Below are 19216 nucleotides of genomic sequence, written 5' to 3'. Positions count from 1 at the left end.
CAAATGCCTGTCAATCAAAGGTTAATTCTTTTACAGTCCTACTGAATTTGTCCATATGTATTTTCTCTGACAAGCCCTGCAAATCACGTGGCAACAGTGATTAGATAATGGCAAAATAGTGGCTTCAGAGCCTGAAAGTGATTTCAGGCCCTCTAGAACCAGAGCAGTGGTTTCTGTTTGACAAGTGCTTACAGTGTCCTCCCTCCCTGCCAGGACAAGGTGGAAGTGGAGGTGGTGCAGCTGACAGCTGTGAGAATTCGGGCACCCATCACACGAATGAAAGTTGGCACTCAGGTGAGTTGTTTGGGATTGGCTTCTGTCACCCTCACCTGTTGGGACTGCAGGTTGTGCCCATTCCTGTCACATCATCTGGTGGTAGCACTGCAGCTCTGGAAGGAACCATTTTCCTCAGAAGAGTCCCCATCTCTTGATCAGTGAATTTTAAGTTTCATTTTTTTTGCTATGGGCAGGTGTTTGGTTTGCATGCTGGCATTACCTAAGCTGGTTTTTCTCTCTCCAGATGCCAGTTCATGTCATGGGCATCACCAGCACTCAGACTCCTTTCTCCTTTGGCAATGCTGTGCCAGGGTTAACGTTCCACTGGTCTGTCACCAAGAGGGACACTCTGGATGTCAGGACAAGGCACAGTGAGGTAAAAAGTGTGTGTAGTGCATGTGTGTGTAGCTTGGGAAAAGGAAACAGCGACAGCAGGGCAGTGCAGGGAATATTGCTGCCTCCACTGCTTCAAAATCCAGGATCAGCCATCAGCACCAGCCGTGGTGTTTCCTCTGTGCCAATGTCTGGGCTTTACTTGAGTCAAACTTTAATCCCTTTCTCCTGTCCAAGGCTGCTTTTCAGCTTCCTGCAAACTACAACTTTGCAGTGGATGTTCATGGTAGAGTAAAGGGAAGGACAGGCCTGAAGGTTGTAGTGAAGGTCCTTGATGCTGCAGCCAACCAGTTCTACAACATGGCAAGAGAACTGTCTGATGAAATCCAAATTCAGGTAGGATGATTTTCTTCACATGTTCAAATATCTCTTTTCAGAACTGGCTTTAAGTCTGTATTTGAAATCAGGAGTTTGAAGTGCAGGAGTAGCTCCAGCTTTGGTTTCTTTTTGAGCTCTTACTCTTGTTTGTATAATGTTCCTCATTTTGGCTCATTCAGTTCATGGGGGCAGGGGGAGTCTGAAGTAACTCAGGTGAATATGGGCTTCCCAACACCTTTTCCCTTGAGAAATCTTCCATTCTCATGCTGCTTCCTAGTTTAACCATATCCCTGGAAACAAAAGCTCTTCAGAATAACTTGTAGAAGATACTGGCTCTCCCATTCTCAAATATTCATGTTCAGTTGTCTTGTTTTACCATATATGTTACACAAGAGAAGAATAAAAGTTACAGTTCTGCTTGGTTTTGTTTGCTTGTTTTGAAGATTAAATAAATAACCTAAATGACTGTCTGCACAATACAGTAGGCCAAAATGCCTTTTTACTTTCCAGGTGTTTGAAAAACTTCATCTAGTCTCTCCAGAGGCAGAAGCAGAGCAGATCTTAATGTCACCAAATTCCTTTATTAAACTGCGGACCAACAGGTCAGTGCTCAGTTCCCACACTGTGGCTTGTGTCACTCCTTTATCCAAACTGCTGGGCAGTTTTGTTTACAGGAGCTGTTTCAGTCCCTCAGGATCACTGTACATCCATTTAATACACAACTTATCTGCAGGTTCATGGTATCTTACCTGCTCCCTTGGGCTTTGTCAAATCTTGTATTAGATTGTAGCTGGAAAATTCATTCAATATCGGGAACTTTCAGATCCGTTTTTTTGAAAGCTGCTGAGCCAGTTGAAGCAGTATCCTGCTGCCTGCTTCCTGTAGAGGTTTTGATGGGTGATTGAGGCTTTGTGGAATATAATTCTGTGTGTTTCTCACGCAGAGGTTATGGCTGGATTTTCAGATTAAAATGTCATTTCCAAACGAGAAATTCTTTTTACATAATCTGTTTTCAAAGACTGACATTTTAGACTCAAATCAGGCTTCAAATGTAGTTTTCCCAGCATAATAATGGGCAGATAGAGACAGTAGGACCTACACTGAGGGCAAAGTTTTAGAGTCATTTACATTTTAGGGGGAGGGAACCCTGTGTTTCATAGAATCACAGAATGGTTTGTGTTGGAAGAGACCCTAAATGTGGTTTTACACATTTAATGGGTTCCCTGCTTGTTTTTTTTCTTCAGGGACCGAGTGGCGTCCCTGAGTTACCGTGTCCTGGATGGACCAGACAAAGTCCCTGTTGTGACAATCGATGAAAGAGGGTTCCTTGTCTCTGGGCCTGTGGTTGGATCATCAGCCGTTGAGGTGATTTCCCAGGAGCTGTTTGGCAACAACCAGACCATCATTGTTGCTGTAAAGGTACTGTCAGTTCTCCTCCTTTGCAGTTTCCTCAAGTACATCTTTGCTACTGCTACAGGGATTGTTGGCTGCACTTCTTGAACTCCACTTCTGAAACATGAGCAGCGTAGGAATTAATAGTTCTGAGCTTTGAACCTTGGGACACCAGGGAATGTATGCCCATCATCTCTGTTCAAAAAATCCCAGAACCAAGAACTTCCTGCACCTGGCAGCATGAGCCTTGAGATACCCACTGCTCCCCTTATCCCTTTTTACTGTCTGCATCTTCCCTCTGTCCCAGCCCGAGAAGAAAGATGTACAATTGAGTGCTTTAACTTATTTCTAGGTTTAACTCCTGTAGTCACTATGAAGTGGCTTGGTGGATTTTTTGAACTGTGGTATTTCCCATGATGTTCAGCTTTGCCTGTAGGACGGGGTGGGGATCTGTCCTCCTGGGTGGAGAATGAAACAAGAAATAAGGGCCCAGTGTCACTGAAGCCACCCCTCCTGCCAGGTGGTGGCAGTGAATTCTCCAGCTCTGTTCCATGGGACCTTGTTTCTTCCCTTTGGCAGGGGAAGGACATCTGATGACTTTGGGGGTGCCTCAAATGCGATTTAGTCAGCACCCAGTGGGACTGAAGTCACATCCCCCTGTGTGAGGTTGTCCTGTGCTCAGGATATGGCAGGATGGTGATACAGAGCTCTCTGTGGTAGGACCTATCTCAGTTCAGCACCTTGTACAGCTCATTTGTTTTCCTGTACTTATTACAACTGTGGTACCTTTATGGAAATGATATTTTTGACCCCGTGAGGTAGCACAGTTCATTTTAGGGCTGAAGAGCTGAGAGAGCTTGAGAGGTTTTGCCAAAGGTCATGTCAGAAAACTTGTGACAGAGCTGGAGATGAGCTGGAATCTATTGTGTCATTCTCAGGCAAAGCTCTCTCCTTCACTCTGTCCTTCTTCCATAAGGTTTTTGTGTTGTCTCTTTACAAGTGTACACAATTAAGAACCAAACTGCTGCAGCAGCATCACTTAACACTTAGACCTTGAACTTGGCTCAAAGAAGAGCTCTTACATAATCCAGGAATGGTGGGGGAAGGAGGAGTGACAGTGAGCTTAGCCTGGGACCGAGCTCAGCACTTGCCTGGGCCTGCTACACTCAGTGTTTTACTTTATTTTTTCTTGAATTAAAAAAATACTTTAAAACCTGAGATGCTTTAACAGTAAAAGACTGTTTTCATCAATATTAAATTTAGCAGCTGTCCCTTGTGGGACAGTTGCTGAGATTTTAAAGTAAAGCAACTTGATAATCTGTCAGGGAAATGGGTTTTTTGTTGGCTTGAAAACCACAGCTTGTTGAGCAGAGATCTGTATGCATGGAGATTTTAGCTGATGAAACCAGCCTATGGAGCAGGCAGTGGGATATACTGATACTATAGCCACTATTTTTTCCTTTTTGGATTCACCAAAGATGTATTTTGCTTGAGGCCAAATTTGTCCTTTCCTTTTTAAGTTCTGACATGTACATTTTCAGTTTGCAGACTTTTACGTTTTAGCCGAGCCTGTTAGGTCAGGAAAATAAAGGGATTTTTCTACCAGATGAGCTTGAGGGCTTCTTTTAAAATAGTTTTCTCAATATATTAGAGGGCTTTTTCTTCCTCTGTCCATCCATTATTTATTTTCCAACAGCTATAACAAAAAGAGCAGATACAGTTATTTTTGTTGGGTAATTTTGCTCGTAAGTTAATCAAGAATAGTAATATGCTATTTAAAAGCCAAAAGAATAGGTTGTCAAGTCTTTGTCTTCAGAAAACCTTTCTTCACTGGAGTGTTACTGCAGAAACGTGGGGGTGTGCACATATGGTTAATATAGAGGAGCAGACTCTCCTCAGGAGTTTGGAGCAGTTCCCAACTCCTGTCTTGGCTGAGGAGAGGCACTGAGGGAACAAAGCTCAGGCTGCTGACCCCTCAGGGTTTGTCAACTGCCAGCTCTGCCTGGAACAGCTTGGCTTTCTCACCTGGTGCAGGGGAGCTGGGCAGCCGTGACCACTCCATCCCCAAACTCACACGCACATTGTGAGTTACTCTTCTAATACATGGGCAATGAATTGCACCTTTTATTTCAGGAATTGTTAGGAGAGAGGTCTAGGGGCCACTTGTCTCTTGCATATCCAGGCAGTCATAACAGTTTGAACTGATAGTAATGCGTTCTCTGAAGTCTGTGTGTGATGTGTGTTTCTACATGATTATTGCTTGTTTCAGCTCTCAGTGGTACTAGAAAATAAAGGGCTACGAAATATCAGCTGGGAGGGTTGAAAGCAGACAGAGCCAGGCTTTTCTCAGCCATGACAGGGCAAAGGGAGCATACAGGAACACAGGACAGCACTTTTTTGCTGTTGAACAGATTGCAGGAGGCTGTGGAGTCTCCATCTGAGGAGATGCCCCAGAGCTGCCTGCACATGGTCCTGGCCAGCTGGCCCTGGGTGACCCAGCTTGGATGGGGGGCTGGACCAGGCAGTCTCAGAGGCCCCTTTCAACCTGGGAAATGGAGATACTGATAATAACAGCTTCACGTGTTAGTGCTGGCATATGGCTAATTGCAAATGGCTCATAAAGGCAGCTCTGCATATTTACGTAAGAACTCTTTTAGATTATTTTTATAAGGGCATCATAAAAAGCAATTTAACTTTCCTTCACTGCTGATGTTTTTCCAGGTCTGCCCCATCTCTTACCTCAGGATCTCCATGAGGCCCGTTCTGCTCACCCAGAACAAAGAGGCACTGCTGGCCCTGCCCCTGGGTGTGACACTGACATTTGCAGTCCATTTCCACGATAACTCTGGAGATACTTTCCATTCACATAATGCTGTGCTCAACTTTGCCACCAACAGGTGGGTGTCTGTCACGGGGGCTAATTGCAGAGAGCAAAAAAAGGCCTGACAAACGTAGAACAAAGATTGTTCCAAAGATACCAAGTGAAGATACACCTTGGGCCGGGATTAGCAAAGCAAGGGTTTTGTCTCTGTGGCCTTCAGAGGCAGTGGCAGGAAGAACAGATCCAGTTAGCAATCGATATTCCCCAGCCATGGAAAGCTGCCCAGATAAACATGATCCCAGCAGGGCCTGCAGGAGCTGTTCTCTGCTCTGAGTGACTCTGAATCATCCCCCTGCATGCAGCAGTGGCCCAGAGAAAAAACTGATCCATCAGTATCTGCCTCTCCCAAGTGCTGTGTTCCACTGACTCACTGAGGGCTTATGTAAGGTGGGGAATGTTCTGGATCAGGGGCTGTCTCCTCACATAGGCTTGTACAACCTTCCCACAGCAGGGACAAGGCTCAAAAGGCCTTTTGGGCTCTGCCTCACAGAATAGATATTGTGAAGCAGCCTCCTGTGGTCTTCAGTAAAACCCCACTAATGCTGTTACTGAAACATGGCTTGTTTCCTGCAGAGCACCTTGCTGGATTTGGGTAAATACCACAACTGGCAAGCCAATGGTGTTGTTATGTCTGGGAATTTGCCTATTTGTGTTCAAATTTCTTGGCCTCCTAAATGCCTTGAGAAAAGGGAAAAGAGGCAGATGATGTCATTCTAAAGCTCTGCAATCTCACAATTAAGAAGTAGTTCTCATGAATAATTACGATCTCGGTATTTCCTCAGCACACTGGTGAACTGAGAACTGCAATTTGCCTCAGTGGCACTTAAATAATTTTTATGTTTTCCTTCTTTTGCTGGACTTCGTCAGATGCCTGCTGCAGCAAACAAGCTCTCTGAAGAGCTGAATACCTCCCCTGTTTTAGAGACAATGACCTTACCAAGCCTGCCCTCATGCAGCAGCACTTCTGTTTGTGTGCAGGGATGACTTTGTGCAGATCGCCAAGGGAGCCACCAACAACACCTTTGTGGTCAGGACTGTGAACGTGGGCCTGACCCTGCTCAGGGTGTGGGATGCAGAGCACAGGGGCACTGCAGACTACATCCCACTGCCTGTCCAGCATGCCATCTTCCCAGAGCTCCCAGACGTGGTGGTGGGGGATGTGCTGTGCCTCAGGACCTCGCTGACAGCCCAGGAAGGTGAGTGGTTGGCAGCTGTTCTGTGGGACACCAGCGTGGCTCTGTCTCACTCTCAGCAAAACTAAATGCAGCATTGATCATGTTTGTTCAGCATCAAATGTCACTTTTCCTGTTAATGATAAAAACAAGTTTTAATAATAATTTGAATTGCACCGTGCAATATGTCTCTTGTATTGAATTCTTGAGTGTCACACTTGAGACATTTCTGTTCCATCAGCTGGAAAGGCTTGTTTCTGTGGAGCTCCTGCAGAATCAGGACTGCCTTCACTCACTGGTATTAATGGGCTTGTGTCAGAATAACTGCTGGGCAGTGGCACTCACAGATACCAGAGTGGTTCCTGGGCACTCACAGTTACCAGAGTGGTTCTGGGCACTGAGGGGTGTGTGCCCTGCCTGCCAGTGCTACTCACTGATACCAGAGTGGTTCCTGGGCACTCACAGTTACCAGAGTGATTCCTGGCCACTGAGGGGTCTATGCTTTGCCTGGCAGTGGCACTCACAGACAGCAGAGTGGTTCTGTGCACTGAGGGGTGTGTGCCCTGTGCCCTGCTTGGCAGTGGAACTCCCAGACCCCAGAGTGCTCAGGAAAGGCTGCAGTTGGCCAGCAGGTTGTTGAGCAGTGCCCCTGTGGTGTTTTCCAGGCCTGCCAGGCATGTGGAGCTCCTCCTCAAGTTCTCTTCTCCTTGTGGACTCCAAGACTGGCGTGGCCCTGGCCAGGGACTCTGGAGTGGTCACTGTATACTATGAGATCCCTGGGTTACTGAAAACCTACAGAGAGGTGAGGCACTGTTCCCTTCCTGCTCACATTGTTTTGTTTGGGCTGAACCGTCACCAAAATGTATTCTGTGGGATTTTTTTTTTGTTGTTGTTATAAATATTTAGAAATGATCTTGTTTGGGAAGGACTTGGTATGTGTCCAAAAACATCATGATTTTTTTAAACATCTGTGCTAAGGAGGAAAAGGTAGCGTAACAATTTTCACCTCTACTGTTCTTCCAGTGTACATTTTGATTCCTTTGTTGGCTAAGGGGTTCTTCCCAGGGGCTAACCAATATTTGAGTGTGGCTGCTGTGACCAATAAAGCTTCACTGCAAGATGAGATGGCAGCAAGAACTTGCTCCAGTGTTGTGCCATGCATCACTGATCAGAAGTACTCCATTAAATTATTTTGTTTATCTGCAATGCAATCGTACTGTTGACACAATTCACTGCATCAGCCAGCATAAGCACTAGACATTCTTTTTAAATTAAATTTAGACTTAGAGCTTTTTGCATATTAACTTCTGGGGGTTGGGTAGGAAGACAAAATGTTTTTGCTAGCTTAAATTGCTTGGAAAGGCAGTTTCTAATATTAGAGAAATGTGGGATTTCAAAGAAAAACATCACCTCGTGGAGTCTTTCACAACCAATCCAGTCTGGTTTTGCCTTAACTTTTATTTGTGGAAACAGTTCTTGGTAACAATGTGCTTCATCCTTTTTTCAGATCCTGATTGCTGCACCTCAGAGGACCACAGCAATGCATGTCAGTGGCATGCACACAGGCTTGCAGGGAGTGGCAGCCTCAAAAGTCATAGTTACAATTGGGGAAACAAACAAAAATTTGAAAGGTACGATTAAGAAATATTGATGCTGATGGTTTTTATTGTGTGTTTATGGATTCATGATGCCTTGGTTTGTGTTATGGGTTTTTTGTTTGTTGTTTAGGGTTAATAAGATCCCCAGGAACCCCAAATGCCTTTCTAGAGTCCCAGGAGCTATAGGAGTCATGGGACAGAATTTGGAAGGTGTTCTGGGGCACTCTTAATATTTCACAACTAATAAATTCAGTAGATTTCAATAAAAGTACCATTTTTGATCATATAAACAACAGGTAATGGGCAATCAGCTAATTGCTTCTATGTTTAATTGCAGTTGCCTTCTTGGAGTTGCTACATTTTCATACTTAGTTACCATCCTTAAATCATTAACATACTTAGTTACAATCTTAAATCTTGATTGAGTTTATGGCCAGTTAGAATCAATACAAAGATTAAGCATCATATTGTGTCCTCTATTTAGTAAGCTATATTTTGTGTGATTATAGATCCTTTTAGCTTCCAGCTGAACAATCAACACTTCTTCCAGTAGTATTTTATTTTGCCATATGTAAATTATTAGCCTACCAAAAAATCATCTGGCCAGATACTAAAATCTAACTCAAGGCTCCCAGGATCATATAAGTTATTCAGGAGACATCTGAGCAGAAAATTCTCTCCAGCTTATTCTTTCCTGTAAATAAATTATTCCTGTCAGGAAAACCCCACAACATATAAAATTTTCATTGCTGTCTCTCTGGGATTAGTCCTGAGCAAGGACAGCTGTCTGTGATTTCCAACTGTTTCAAGATCTTCATAACCTTGTGAAACTATTTCAGAACGTGGTAGAATAACCCAATACTACAAGCCATGATTTTGCTTTTAATTAATTCAAACTAATTAGTTACAGTTTTGTTTTGTAATTAATTAGAGATTATTTTTTTCCATCCCCCTAGGGGAGTGTTCACCTGCTCAGACTGAAGCCATTGCTGGGTTACAGCCCCAGTCCATCATCAGTTGCCATCTTGATTTCAGCAGTGATGCCTTTGACTTCCCAGCACAGGATATTTTTATGGCAGAACCTGGGTTTGATGCAGTTTCAGGTAAGATGTGACAAGATGCCCTGCTGCAGACAAACACAAGCTATTTGATCCAGCAGATTCCACAGAATCTCAGCATGATGGGTTGGAGATGGAGGGACTTTAAATCCCATCCAGGGACATCTTTCACTGTCCCAAGCCCCATCCAGCCTGGCCTTGGACACTGCCAGGGATCCAGGGGCTGCCACAGCTGCTCTGGGCACCCTGTGCCAGGGCCCCACCACCCTCACAGGGAAGGATTTCTTCTCAACATCCAAAATCAACCTCCTCTCTTTCCTTCTGAAGGCTCTGGGTTTTGCTGTGTAGGACCTCAGGCCTCAGTGAGTTGTTCACATGGACACTTCTTGTTTTAGTGGGCTTTCTGCTTGTGACAAAATCTTGTGTTGGTTTTCAGAGAAAGCCAGGCATCAGTGGCAGCCCAGTTGATGTTTTTCAGAGTTTTTGTAGCGAGTCAAAGAAACAAAGGAGCACTCAGGTGGATAAATGTACGAAAAGTGGAATGTACCCCCAAAACATCATGAACTGGGTCTTAAAAGTGGGGGGAAATTGCCAGACACTGTGGAGGTTGAATTAAAAATGTACAAGTCTACAAAATGTGTTAATGCTTTGAAAGTATGATGTGATTTAGAACAGAACTAAACCACCATGGACTGTATGTAAAGAACATTAATTATCTGTTGGATTCATCCCTGCACCCACTGTATAAACCCCTATTCTGCTCTGCATTTTACCCTCTGGTACTTAGCTAGGAGAAGAAAATAAGGGGAAAACATGCACCTGGCAAGTTCTCCCTGTTACTGATGCTTTTTATCTTCCATTCTCTGGGAAGTTTTTACTACCTTTGCTGCTAATAACAAATTAATTGGTCCCATATGAGACTAGAAACACAGTGAGTGTATAACTTTTAAAGGAGCTTTTATAAATAAACTACATCTTTTACTGACTTGATGATGGTGATGGTAGCTGGCTAAAATTTTAACACTAGTTGAAAAGAATATGGAATAGGATGTTCAGTCTCGTTTTCATTAAAGCCTTTCAGTATTAGCATAAATGTTACATTCAAAGTGGAACGGAGCCTCAGTGGCATATGAAAATAAAATGTGAGTGGAAGTTATACAGTGCTTTTTTCATGAAGCATAGGGCTTTTTTCATGATGTTCAGTTTGGGACAAGGAATAACTCTGTAGCTGTAGTGCTGGGATTGTGATGTTTGACTCAACAGACACCCTGTCCAAATCCATCGTGCTGCTGGTTGAGCTTTACCACCTTCTTTAGCTTTCCTCTGAAGATTTCCCATGGAGAAAAACCCCCAAGACGAGCAGTTAACTGACGCTGTTTTACACCACAACGACACAGACTCTGACTTCAGAAGGCTGAAAATGGCTCCTTTATTTTTGGGATGTGTATCCCTTTTATACTTTTATACACGGACCAATTTGATTGGTGACAAGAAGACAAACTTCTTCAATCACATTGGTCAAACCAGAGGGACATCAAGAAGAAGTCCCTCCTCAGGAAAAGAATGTAAACAAAGTTACAGTTACAAAAACATCTCTCTTGTTTATAGAAAATTCCCTGGGAAAAGAATTTCAGAAAACCAAAACATCTCAGGCACTGTAACTGTGTCTTTTTCAGAGTGCAGCCATGGCCTCTCTAGATCCCAGTCAGCCTCTCCAGTAGAGAAACTGCTTGAGAAGAATTCAGGCAGCAATTCAAGCTCACACATCCACACACGTTACAAGTCTAGCTCAGCAGAGAGGCAGAGGGCTCCCAGCCCCATATTAATTCCAACAGGCATTTATTCCATGTGCCAAAGGTGAATCTGGAGCCAAAGAGAGAGAGAAAACGTGGTGTTTCTCAGTTATACAGGGTCTCAGGTTCATGGGTGGTACAAGGGGCAGGGCAGGGGGCAAGTAACTGTAGGGAAGAGAGGAACAGGACACCCGGCTCCATAACCAGTGGGGAAACAGGGAAACGAGATACCATGAGGTGAGTGATGGACTTGCAAAACCCAAAGAGAAGATTGCACAATGTCTGCAAGAAGCCATGAGGGAGAAGCCTTTTTACACCTGGGGTATCTTTAGTCTTTGCTTTTCCAGGCCAAGGCAGTTAGAAATTCCTTTAACGACACAAGAGACTCCACAAGGCACCAACCAGGGCTACAGTTAACAGCCTGTCCTTGTTCCTGCAGGGCACTACACGTGCTCCATCAGGATGCACAGCCTGAGTGAGAAGCAGCTGAAGCACCTGAGCAGGAGGCAGGCCAGGCTGCGGGTGACAGCAGCGGTGCGGGGCAGCGCCGTGCCCGGGGAGCAGAGCGGCACTGAGGTGCCCTTCAACCGCTGGTTCTACCCCGACCAGCCCGAGATGCTGCTCAGCAACCAGGATGTCAGCTCTGTCCTGAAAATCTTTGGTGCCAGTGAAATCCTGGATAGCCTGGAGGTGAGTGAGTGGGTTCCCAGGAAGTGATACAGGTTAGTGGTCAGAGTTTTACGAACCAGGTGTAAATGTATTCATCTCTGAGGGTCCAGCCTTTGCAGAGGAGTGGATAAAATTAATTAGCCAGGCTGCTCTTCAGAGGTGTTTTGTAAAGCAAAAGGTTTAAAAAGGAAAAATATCAAAATAACAAATATTACAGAAAACAGAAGATAAAGCTGCACACAGGTGTCTGAGAAAACTTCTGACACCCTCTAGGAGCACTCCAAAAAGCCCTTTTACTTCCTTAGTGCTCCTTCCTAAATACTGAATGTTTTAGGAGGGACAATTTGGCTTGCAGTCAATAGAGAGATACAGGGTTTGAAGAATAGTGACAAGATCCAATAGATGCTTATCTCTTGGCCCTGAGCCAGTTACTGCCAGGAGGGTATGGAAAAATCTAGGTGAACTTCCTAAAAACGTCTAGAGGTAAACTGAACCTCTTGCCCTATTTGGAAACACCTGCTGAGGGTGTGACAAATGTATTCCTACAAGGGAGTACATGAGCACAGCTGAAAGCATTTTGAGCTGTCATAAACTCCCTGCCATCTTTATGGTGTCCACATTTGTTCCTGAGATGATTGGAAAATGCTCATTTTGGAATGTGTTCTTTCTCAGTTTTCACTGTCTCCAGGATTCCAGAATGGTTTGGCTTGGCAGGGGCCCTTAAAGCTCATCCTGTTCCAGGGCATTGCCATGGGATGCCACTCACTCACTCACTCACTGGGTTGCTCAGGGCCTATCCAGCCTGGCCCTGGGGTTTTGGGGTAGTCCAGGTGTGTCAGGCTCACCTGGGCCGCACTGCAGCCTGCCATGTGTGACCCCTGTGCCAGGGGGAGTCTTGCCCAAATGTGTGTGTGACTGACTGCCCAAAGCTCCCACAGCCCAGTAAAAGTCCGTGGGTTTTGGCTGTGTGGGGTTAGCCCAGACCTGTGGGAAGGGCAGGTGAGAGAGGGGACACCCTTGGCAGTAGGCAGGGGAAATGCTCCAGGTGTCACTGTAACGGTACACCTGACTCCTCTGGAGGGGTGAATTGCTCTGTGTTTCTGTGCAATCACCCACTGCTGGCACCTGGCCTGGAGGGTGGGGATGTGCTCTGCTGTCCCCAGCAGTGTGTTTCAGGTTGGATGTTCCCTGTGCTCTGCTGTCCCCAGCAGTGTGTTTCAGGTTGGATGTTCCCTGTGCTCTGCTGTCCCCAGCAGTGTGTTTCAGGTTGGATGTTCCCTGTGCTCTGCTGTCCCCAGCAGTGTGTTTCAGGTTGGATGTTCCCTGTGCAGGTGAAATGCGAGTCCCCAGCAGTGAAGGTGCTGGAGAAGGAGAAGTCCTACGGGCTGCCCAGTTACGTGGTGTACACTGTGAGCCTGGCTGACCCCAGGATTCCCAGCCAGGGCTCCCTGTCCACCACTCTGACTGTCTCCAGTCCCATGACAGACCAGATCCTCACCATCCCTGTGACAGTGATCTACCTGACTGACAGAACCACTGCACCCATAAGATGTAAGTTTAGCTCTGCATTCCATATGCCAGAAGAAGCCTTTAGGTTCTGTGATGTTTATGAGGTTTAGCTCTTAAAGCAGATTGGAGAAGATGCCCTTTTTAACTCAGTGTTGCCTCCTCTTTATCAATTCTGCAGATGAAGCCAGTCTCTTCCAGCAGTTTGTTGAGTCTTACCAGGTGATGATCTTCACACTTTTTGCACTCTTAGCAGGGACAGCTGTTATGATCATAGGTAAGAAAAGCAAAGATTGCACAAGTATTTTTTTTTCCCATAGCTTCTTACAATGTGTTAGCTGTGAGATGAAGAGGAATGATTGCCATCTGAAATTATTTTGGTTTATTTTTCAACTGTCTTGCAGCCTACCGTGCATTTTTCTCCCCGAATGGACAGCACAATCAGCCAGTGTTCCACCCAAGGACAAGTCTTCAGCACACCCCTAACAGTAAGCAGCTGTCACCCAGTTAGAAGTGAATTAATTCATTAGTCTGACCATTGCACTGGAATTGAATGTAGGAAGGTCTGTAACCAAGAGTGGCAATGAGAAATAATTCACATTCTTAGAAATGTGTGTAAGTTACAGTGAGCTGCAGGCCTGGCTGTAAACACAAGTGCCTGTTGCTCCAGATAAAAGCAGGCAAATTCAAGTGAATGTCACTTGCTGAGGAGGAATATCCTGTGGCCCCCTCAGACTTAAAAAGTCCTGACCAGGAAGGCCCACAAACTTGCCAGGATACCTTTTCAAGAGGTAAAGGGATGGTTTCACTTTGAATGGATCATCAGATTCACTGCCAGTGCCCAGCGGATGATCGAGAGCAGTTGGTTCCTTCTCCCAGCACTCCTGGGCCTGACTGTTGTCTTCTCCTTGCCTTGTTCCAGGTTCCTTGGTGTCCCCTGCACATTCCTTCAGCTCCCAGGCCTCCAGCAGGCAGTCCAGCCCCTCAACCACGCTCTGGAGCACGGGTTATGCCTCTCAGTAGGGACAGCACAGCTCCTCCTCCTGCTGCAAATAAAAACAGATACTCAGCTCAGTGCCTTAGCAAGCTCAGCAGCTTCAGCAGTTGGCATCTAACTCAAGTTTGCTCTGGAACACAACTAGGTCCTTAATTTATTTATTTTAAAAAAATATTTGGGGCTTTTGGAGTTGTTGGTTTTTTTCTGTCAGTGCTTCAATTCTCAAAAGCTTGTTTTATCTGTTTTGCTGCCTTCACAGTGTTTATGCTAATCTGGCTTTCTTGCACTCTTCAAGCAACTAGGAGTTATATCTAAGTTAGAGTGGTAACAGTTTTTTATTTACTTTTTGTAAAAATTTAGATTTCTTTTTAATGAACTTTTTTTTAAAAAAAGGGAAACGAGAAAAACAAATGAAATATGAGCCAAAAACGTGAAGGATTGTATATTTGGAAGAACTAGTTTTTATTTTGCGTTCCAAAACCTCAGGAATGTATTGCACTGATAAGTGTTCTTATCTTTAGCCTTACACTGGGATTCATCAGCACAATATGCTGGTTTAGCATGAGGAATGCTGGAACAACTGTGAATCATTTGGAAGTTTTTTTACAACAGTGACTAGAAAAAAAAAAAAAAAAAAAAAAAAAAAAAGAAGAAAAAACAAACCCAGAACTTAGTGTGGCTTTCTTTGGGTACAACTGCAGTATTCCTTGGTACTGTAAGCACTTTTCTGAACTGGGAATGTGAAAGCAATGTGCCTTCTAAGTGGACCTTTCTTCTGGTAGAAATCCTTCCTTCTGAGGATATAATCACATCCTCAAAATAATAATTATTTTGATTTGTAAGCAGAGTTTTGCAGCTATCAGGTAAGGGTTTTGTTTACATATAAACAAGCATCCCAGTTTTAACTGTGAATAATATCCTGGCTGGCTGAACTTTCCTCAGGACCATAAGGAAAGTGACATAACAAAATACTTCATTCAAAATACTTTGTGTGCAGAATTATGCAGGCAAAGAGATGAATGGAATGCAGACCCAGTGCATGGTGTAGAGTTTTGGTTTCACACAGTGTTAAAAACAAAAGGATTGTTACATGTGATTTTATTGAGTCTTATTTAACTTACTGGCTAGTTTTGGAGAAATTGTGCCTTAAGTGCTAGTACTACTTAAAAAGGTCAGTTTGGATGTAGATAATCATTTGAATCTGTATTAAAGCCTTTTAAGACTCCTTTATTTTGGTTTTTCTTGTGGTTTGGCTGTTCAGAATCTAGCACTGGACTGTATTTGGATCTGTATTATTTAATAAAGCTTTTCAAAATTCCTTTATTTTGCTGTTGATGAATTTTCTGTGGTTTGGCTGTTTAGAATTTAGCACTGGGCAATTGTTTGAACTTCACTTCTCAGAGCCCCTCAGTGTCTGCAATCAGGATTTTCCAATCTTAATTTTCACTCTTGTTGGCAATGTAATATTTTTAAATATTTTGACAATTTTTCAACTCATATTTTCTGTCAGGGATTTCTCCCAGTTTTCACTGAGCATCTTCAATTCTTGCTGAAATCAGTGACGACTGTAGAAGCATTTACAGTGATGATTCTTAATTTTCTAGGTTTGTTCAAACTTCTCATATTGTTCGTTTGGGTTTTAAAGGAAAGTTGTGATCTTTTCTCTGCTTCCATCCAGCTAGAAACCAAAGGGCTGTGAATATCTCAGTGCTACTGTGATAAGCTCTTCAGAAATGATTAAAGGAGAGATTTTGCTCTCCTGTTGCTTCTCTTTCCCACTCAGAAGTCTGGCAGTGAATGTTCTGAAAAACAAACTGCTCCAAGTGGTGGGAGTACTTTGGCAAATGCTTGCTGTTTATTTCATTTCTTTAGGCAAGTAGTTGCAGTCTACTGGCAAGAAAAAAAAAACAAAAAACTATGAAGTAGGGAGTTGGTATGACTCAGGAGCCAACATCCTGCAAGCAACATCCAGGCTTTTGCCTTGAGGAGCTCATCTGACCTCTGGGGTTATTCCTGGGGCCACGGGGGTTTGGGGATAAAATTTTTTCTGAGCAGATTGCTGACAATGTAAAGACTTGTTTGGTTTTTTTGTGGGTTTTTGTTTGTTTGTCTGTTTTGGTTTTTTGTTTGTTTGTTTTTGGTGTGTGTGTTTTTTGTTTGGTTGTTTGTTTTTTTAATCGAATAGAGTGAGATCTGAGGATTTGTATTTAATTCTGAATTTTCCCCCTGTTCACTCACTGCTTGTTCCTGCCTATTTGCTCCCCTGAGAGGGAGAAGGGCTACTGGGAATGTGTCTGTTCCACGTGTCTGCTCCAAGGTCCAGGTCTGATGTGCCTGGAAATGTCTGAGTTTCTCAGGTAACCAAGCAGTGCCCAAGAGGAAATAAATAGGAGCCCTTCTCATCCAGCAGGAGATTTGGTGTGGGTTCATCACCTCGTGCTGGTACAGGCATGAGAGGTTTTTGTTTTAAAAACTCAAACAAGCAAACCCAAGCAGTGAGTAGTGAAATCGCAATGCCCTGGGCTGTCCTCACAGCCATTGTTAGCAAGGCTGGGTTAATATTAATATTATATACATTATATACATTCATAAACATCCCAAACACAGCCTGATCTTTGTTTTGCCATCTACCCCTTTTACAAAGCAGGGCAGATGATGAAACATTGCCCACCACCTTTTCAGTGAAGGGCTCTTTGTGCTGAGCAGCCAGGATTGTGGTGTGGTGGTTCAGGGGAAGGTTTTCCTGGCAGCATGTCAGCTTCTTTTGTACTCTGTGCAGGATTAAAGTTTTACAGGTGTCAATCCAGCCTCCTGGCTAACCCCTGCATTTGCTTGGAGATAAAGGCATTCTTATCTCCCCTGTTTGGTTGTTGATTTTGGCATTTATGAAGACATGTCAGTCACTCATGAGCATCCTCTGAGGAGTTCAGGGCTCCCCAGGAAGTTTGGGGAGTTTCCCCAGGCAGAGACCCAACTGTGGTGCATTGCCAGCACCCGTGTTGGGCTGTGTTTGGTTGGGTCCTGGCATTGCAGCAAATCCTCCCTGGTGCAGGAGCTCTCCTTGGAGGAGCCCTGGAGATACAGAGTTTGCTTTACAGACAAGGTACGTGTTTGTCGCCCTAATTTTTCAGCCTTCTGATGTTTTTGCATTCTTGTACTGAAGTTCTCATGCTTGTAACAAAAACAAAGACTGATGTTTTGTAAATAATACATTCCTTCCAGGGGGAAGGACAAATTAATAGACTGCTAGTTTGAGCAGTGGAGTCTGAGGGGTGACTAGGGGTGACCCCTAGTCGCTGGTCAAAGTCCAAACTCTATTTAAACCCTGAATCCAAAAATAAATTTCTTCATTTTCTCACTTCTCAACTTAACAAGTGAGTGTCCTTCTTTTTGTGTCCTCTAGTGGCATGTGTTCTCCAGTGAATTCCTCTTTCTTCAAATGGTTTTTATTTCTGGTAAAGCAGCTAGAGGTATTGTTTGTGTATTTAGCTTCATGGTTCTGTGTTAGTCTGTGCAGCATTGTGGTGGTTTGATGAAAACTGTTCCTTTGCAGCTGTTTGTTCCTTGTATCAGTTTCAAGTTTAAGGTTATAGCTGGCCTTATACTCCAGCCTGTCTTCACCACACAGCCCCTGTGCTCTCATAGGAAATGCATCAATTCCTAAGCTGGAAAAAAAAAGCATTTAGCAAGTGATGACTATCAGGCATAAGGTGTTTGGGTGGTGATAAATACTCCATTTTTTATTTGTTTTATCGGCAAGATTCCAAAACCTCTGCTTTATTTTCAGTTTGACTGAGGCTGGGTTCACTTCTCATTTGTTAACTTCAGTGTGACAACTTCTCTGTGTAAATTAGGCACAGTTTCCCAGGACCTTCTCTCAAAGCTTGCAAAATTAAAACAAGAATGGGAAACTTATTTTTTTCCTTGATTCACACTGATTACCATTGCATTGAGCTGTAGATATACCAGACCTGTTTTTATCTCAGGTGTTGTGCTCACCTCTGCAGGTGGCCTGCTCCAGAGCTTTGTGTATTAATAAACTCTTTATTTCCTGCATGTTCTGCCCTCCTCAGCCCTCAGCACAGCCTGGTGTTGCTCTGCTCTGTGCTGCCTCCCTCTCAGTGCTGTTCCATAATCCCCAAACAGATTGGGAGCTGCAGTTGCTGTTTTCCAGGGAGCAGACGTTGTGTGCATATTTGTAATTCACCCAGTCATTCATTTTTCTCCTCTTCACTTTCTTATTTGCCTTGTTGTGTTTTAAAGTGCTGTTCCCATTCTGCTCAGTTCAAAGCTTCATCTCTTACTTTTGCATTTAGCAAAAATAAATTTCTTTCAAGCTGTTGTGCTTATATGGATATGCCAGGGTCTCTTTTGTGACTTTTTGTTCATTTTTAAATCTAATTTCCGTGCAATCCAGTCCCCACCTGGGGACATTCTCTCACCCTTAGGATGGGAAAGCACCACAAAACCTTACTCAGGGTCAGACCAGAAATCCCTGCAGTGGAGGAGATTTTACAGAGAAGCCCTGGTAAATAATTTTAGGCCAGCATGTGCTGATGGCTTACAGTGACCATCTTCAAACAGAAGCAGTGTTGTCCAGATAAAATCTGGTGATTGAAATTCAGTTAACTGATCAACAAGCTCAAAAGTTCTGGAACTAGCTTTAAATAATTGCTTTATTTCCCACATATTCATCTGTGAGAGAGACAAGAAGTGGGAGATGCTTTTGTCTTTTGTGGCATATGCTTCACTTAGGAAATAAAGTTCTGAGTGGTGCTCTTAAGTAGTAGGAAGCTGCCCTTAGTAACAAAATAGTGAAAATTGTCATATTTGATCCAAAAGGAAGGGAAAAAAATAATTTTCCAAAGTAATAGCTTGTAATTTGACAGCATGAGTCACTTGTGTTATTATGAGTGAATCATAAATAGAAGAGTCACCAAAAGAGTTACTTTTCAAAATGTATAAAGATAACAAAGAAACTACATCTCCCAAAAGGTTGCTAAGATGACACCAGGCCATCAAACAGGCTGAGCTTATTTGAAATACTAACTCACTAAAAGGGCTTTTTTTTTTTAATTGGTTTTTTGTTTGTTTGTTTTGGTGTGGTTTTGGTTTTGGTTTTTTGGTTTGGGTTGTTGTTTTTTGGTTTTGGTTTTGTTTGTT

At 43.7% G+C, this 19216-nt stretch overlaps 1 protein-coding gene across 2 annotated transcripts in view; it reads left to right on the top strand.

Moving 5' to 3' along the window:
* The window catches only part of NUP210 (nucleoporin 210), a 50475-nt gene extending 35110 nt beyond the window's left edge, over nt 1-15365 (top strand). Inside the window, exons 26-40 of one of the 2 annotated variants that reach the window (XM_083869820.1) lie at nt 214-294; nt 521-652; nt 847-1005; nt 1498-1589; nt 2232-2406; nt 5101-5276; nt 6239-6456; nt 7098-7234; nt 7940-8063; nt 8987-9133; nt 11321-11571; nt 12882-13101; nt 13238-13333; nt 13461-13544; nt 13979-15365. In XM_083869820.1, the coding sequence (XP_083725946.1) occupies nt 214-294; nt 521-652; nt 847-1005; nt 1498-1589; nt 2232-2406; nt 5101-5276; nt 6239-6456; nt 7098-7234; nt 7940-8063; nt 8987-9133; nt 11321-11571; nt 12882-13101; nt 13238-13333; nt 13461-13544; nt 13979-14079 (2193 nt within the window). In that variant the 3' untranslated portion in view covers nt 14080-15365. The remainder of the gene's footprint in view (nt 1-213; nt 295-520; nt 653-846; nt 1006-1497; nt 1590-2231; nt 2407-5100; nt 5277-6238; nt 6457-7097; nt 7235-7939; nt 8064-8986; nt 9134-11320; nt 11572-12881; nt 13102-13237; nt 13334-13460; nt 13545-13978) is intronic. The other variant, XM_083869819.1, reaches the window with a different exon arrangement.
* The last annotated feature ends 3851 nt before the right edge of the window (nt 15366-19216 follow it).

The sequence above is a fragment of the Zosterops lateralis genome (genome assembly GCF_965231275.1).
Source record: "Zosterops lateralis genome assembly, chromosome: 11".
NCBI lineage: Eukaryota > Metazoa > Chordata > Aves > Passeriformes > Zosteropidae > Zosterops > Zosterops lateralis.
This window is presented reverse-complemented; position numbering and strand designations above follow the sequence as displayed.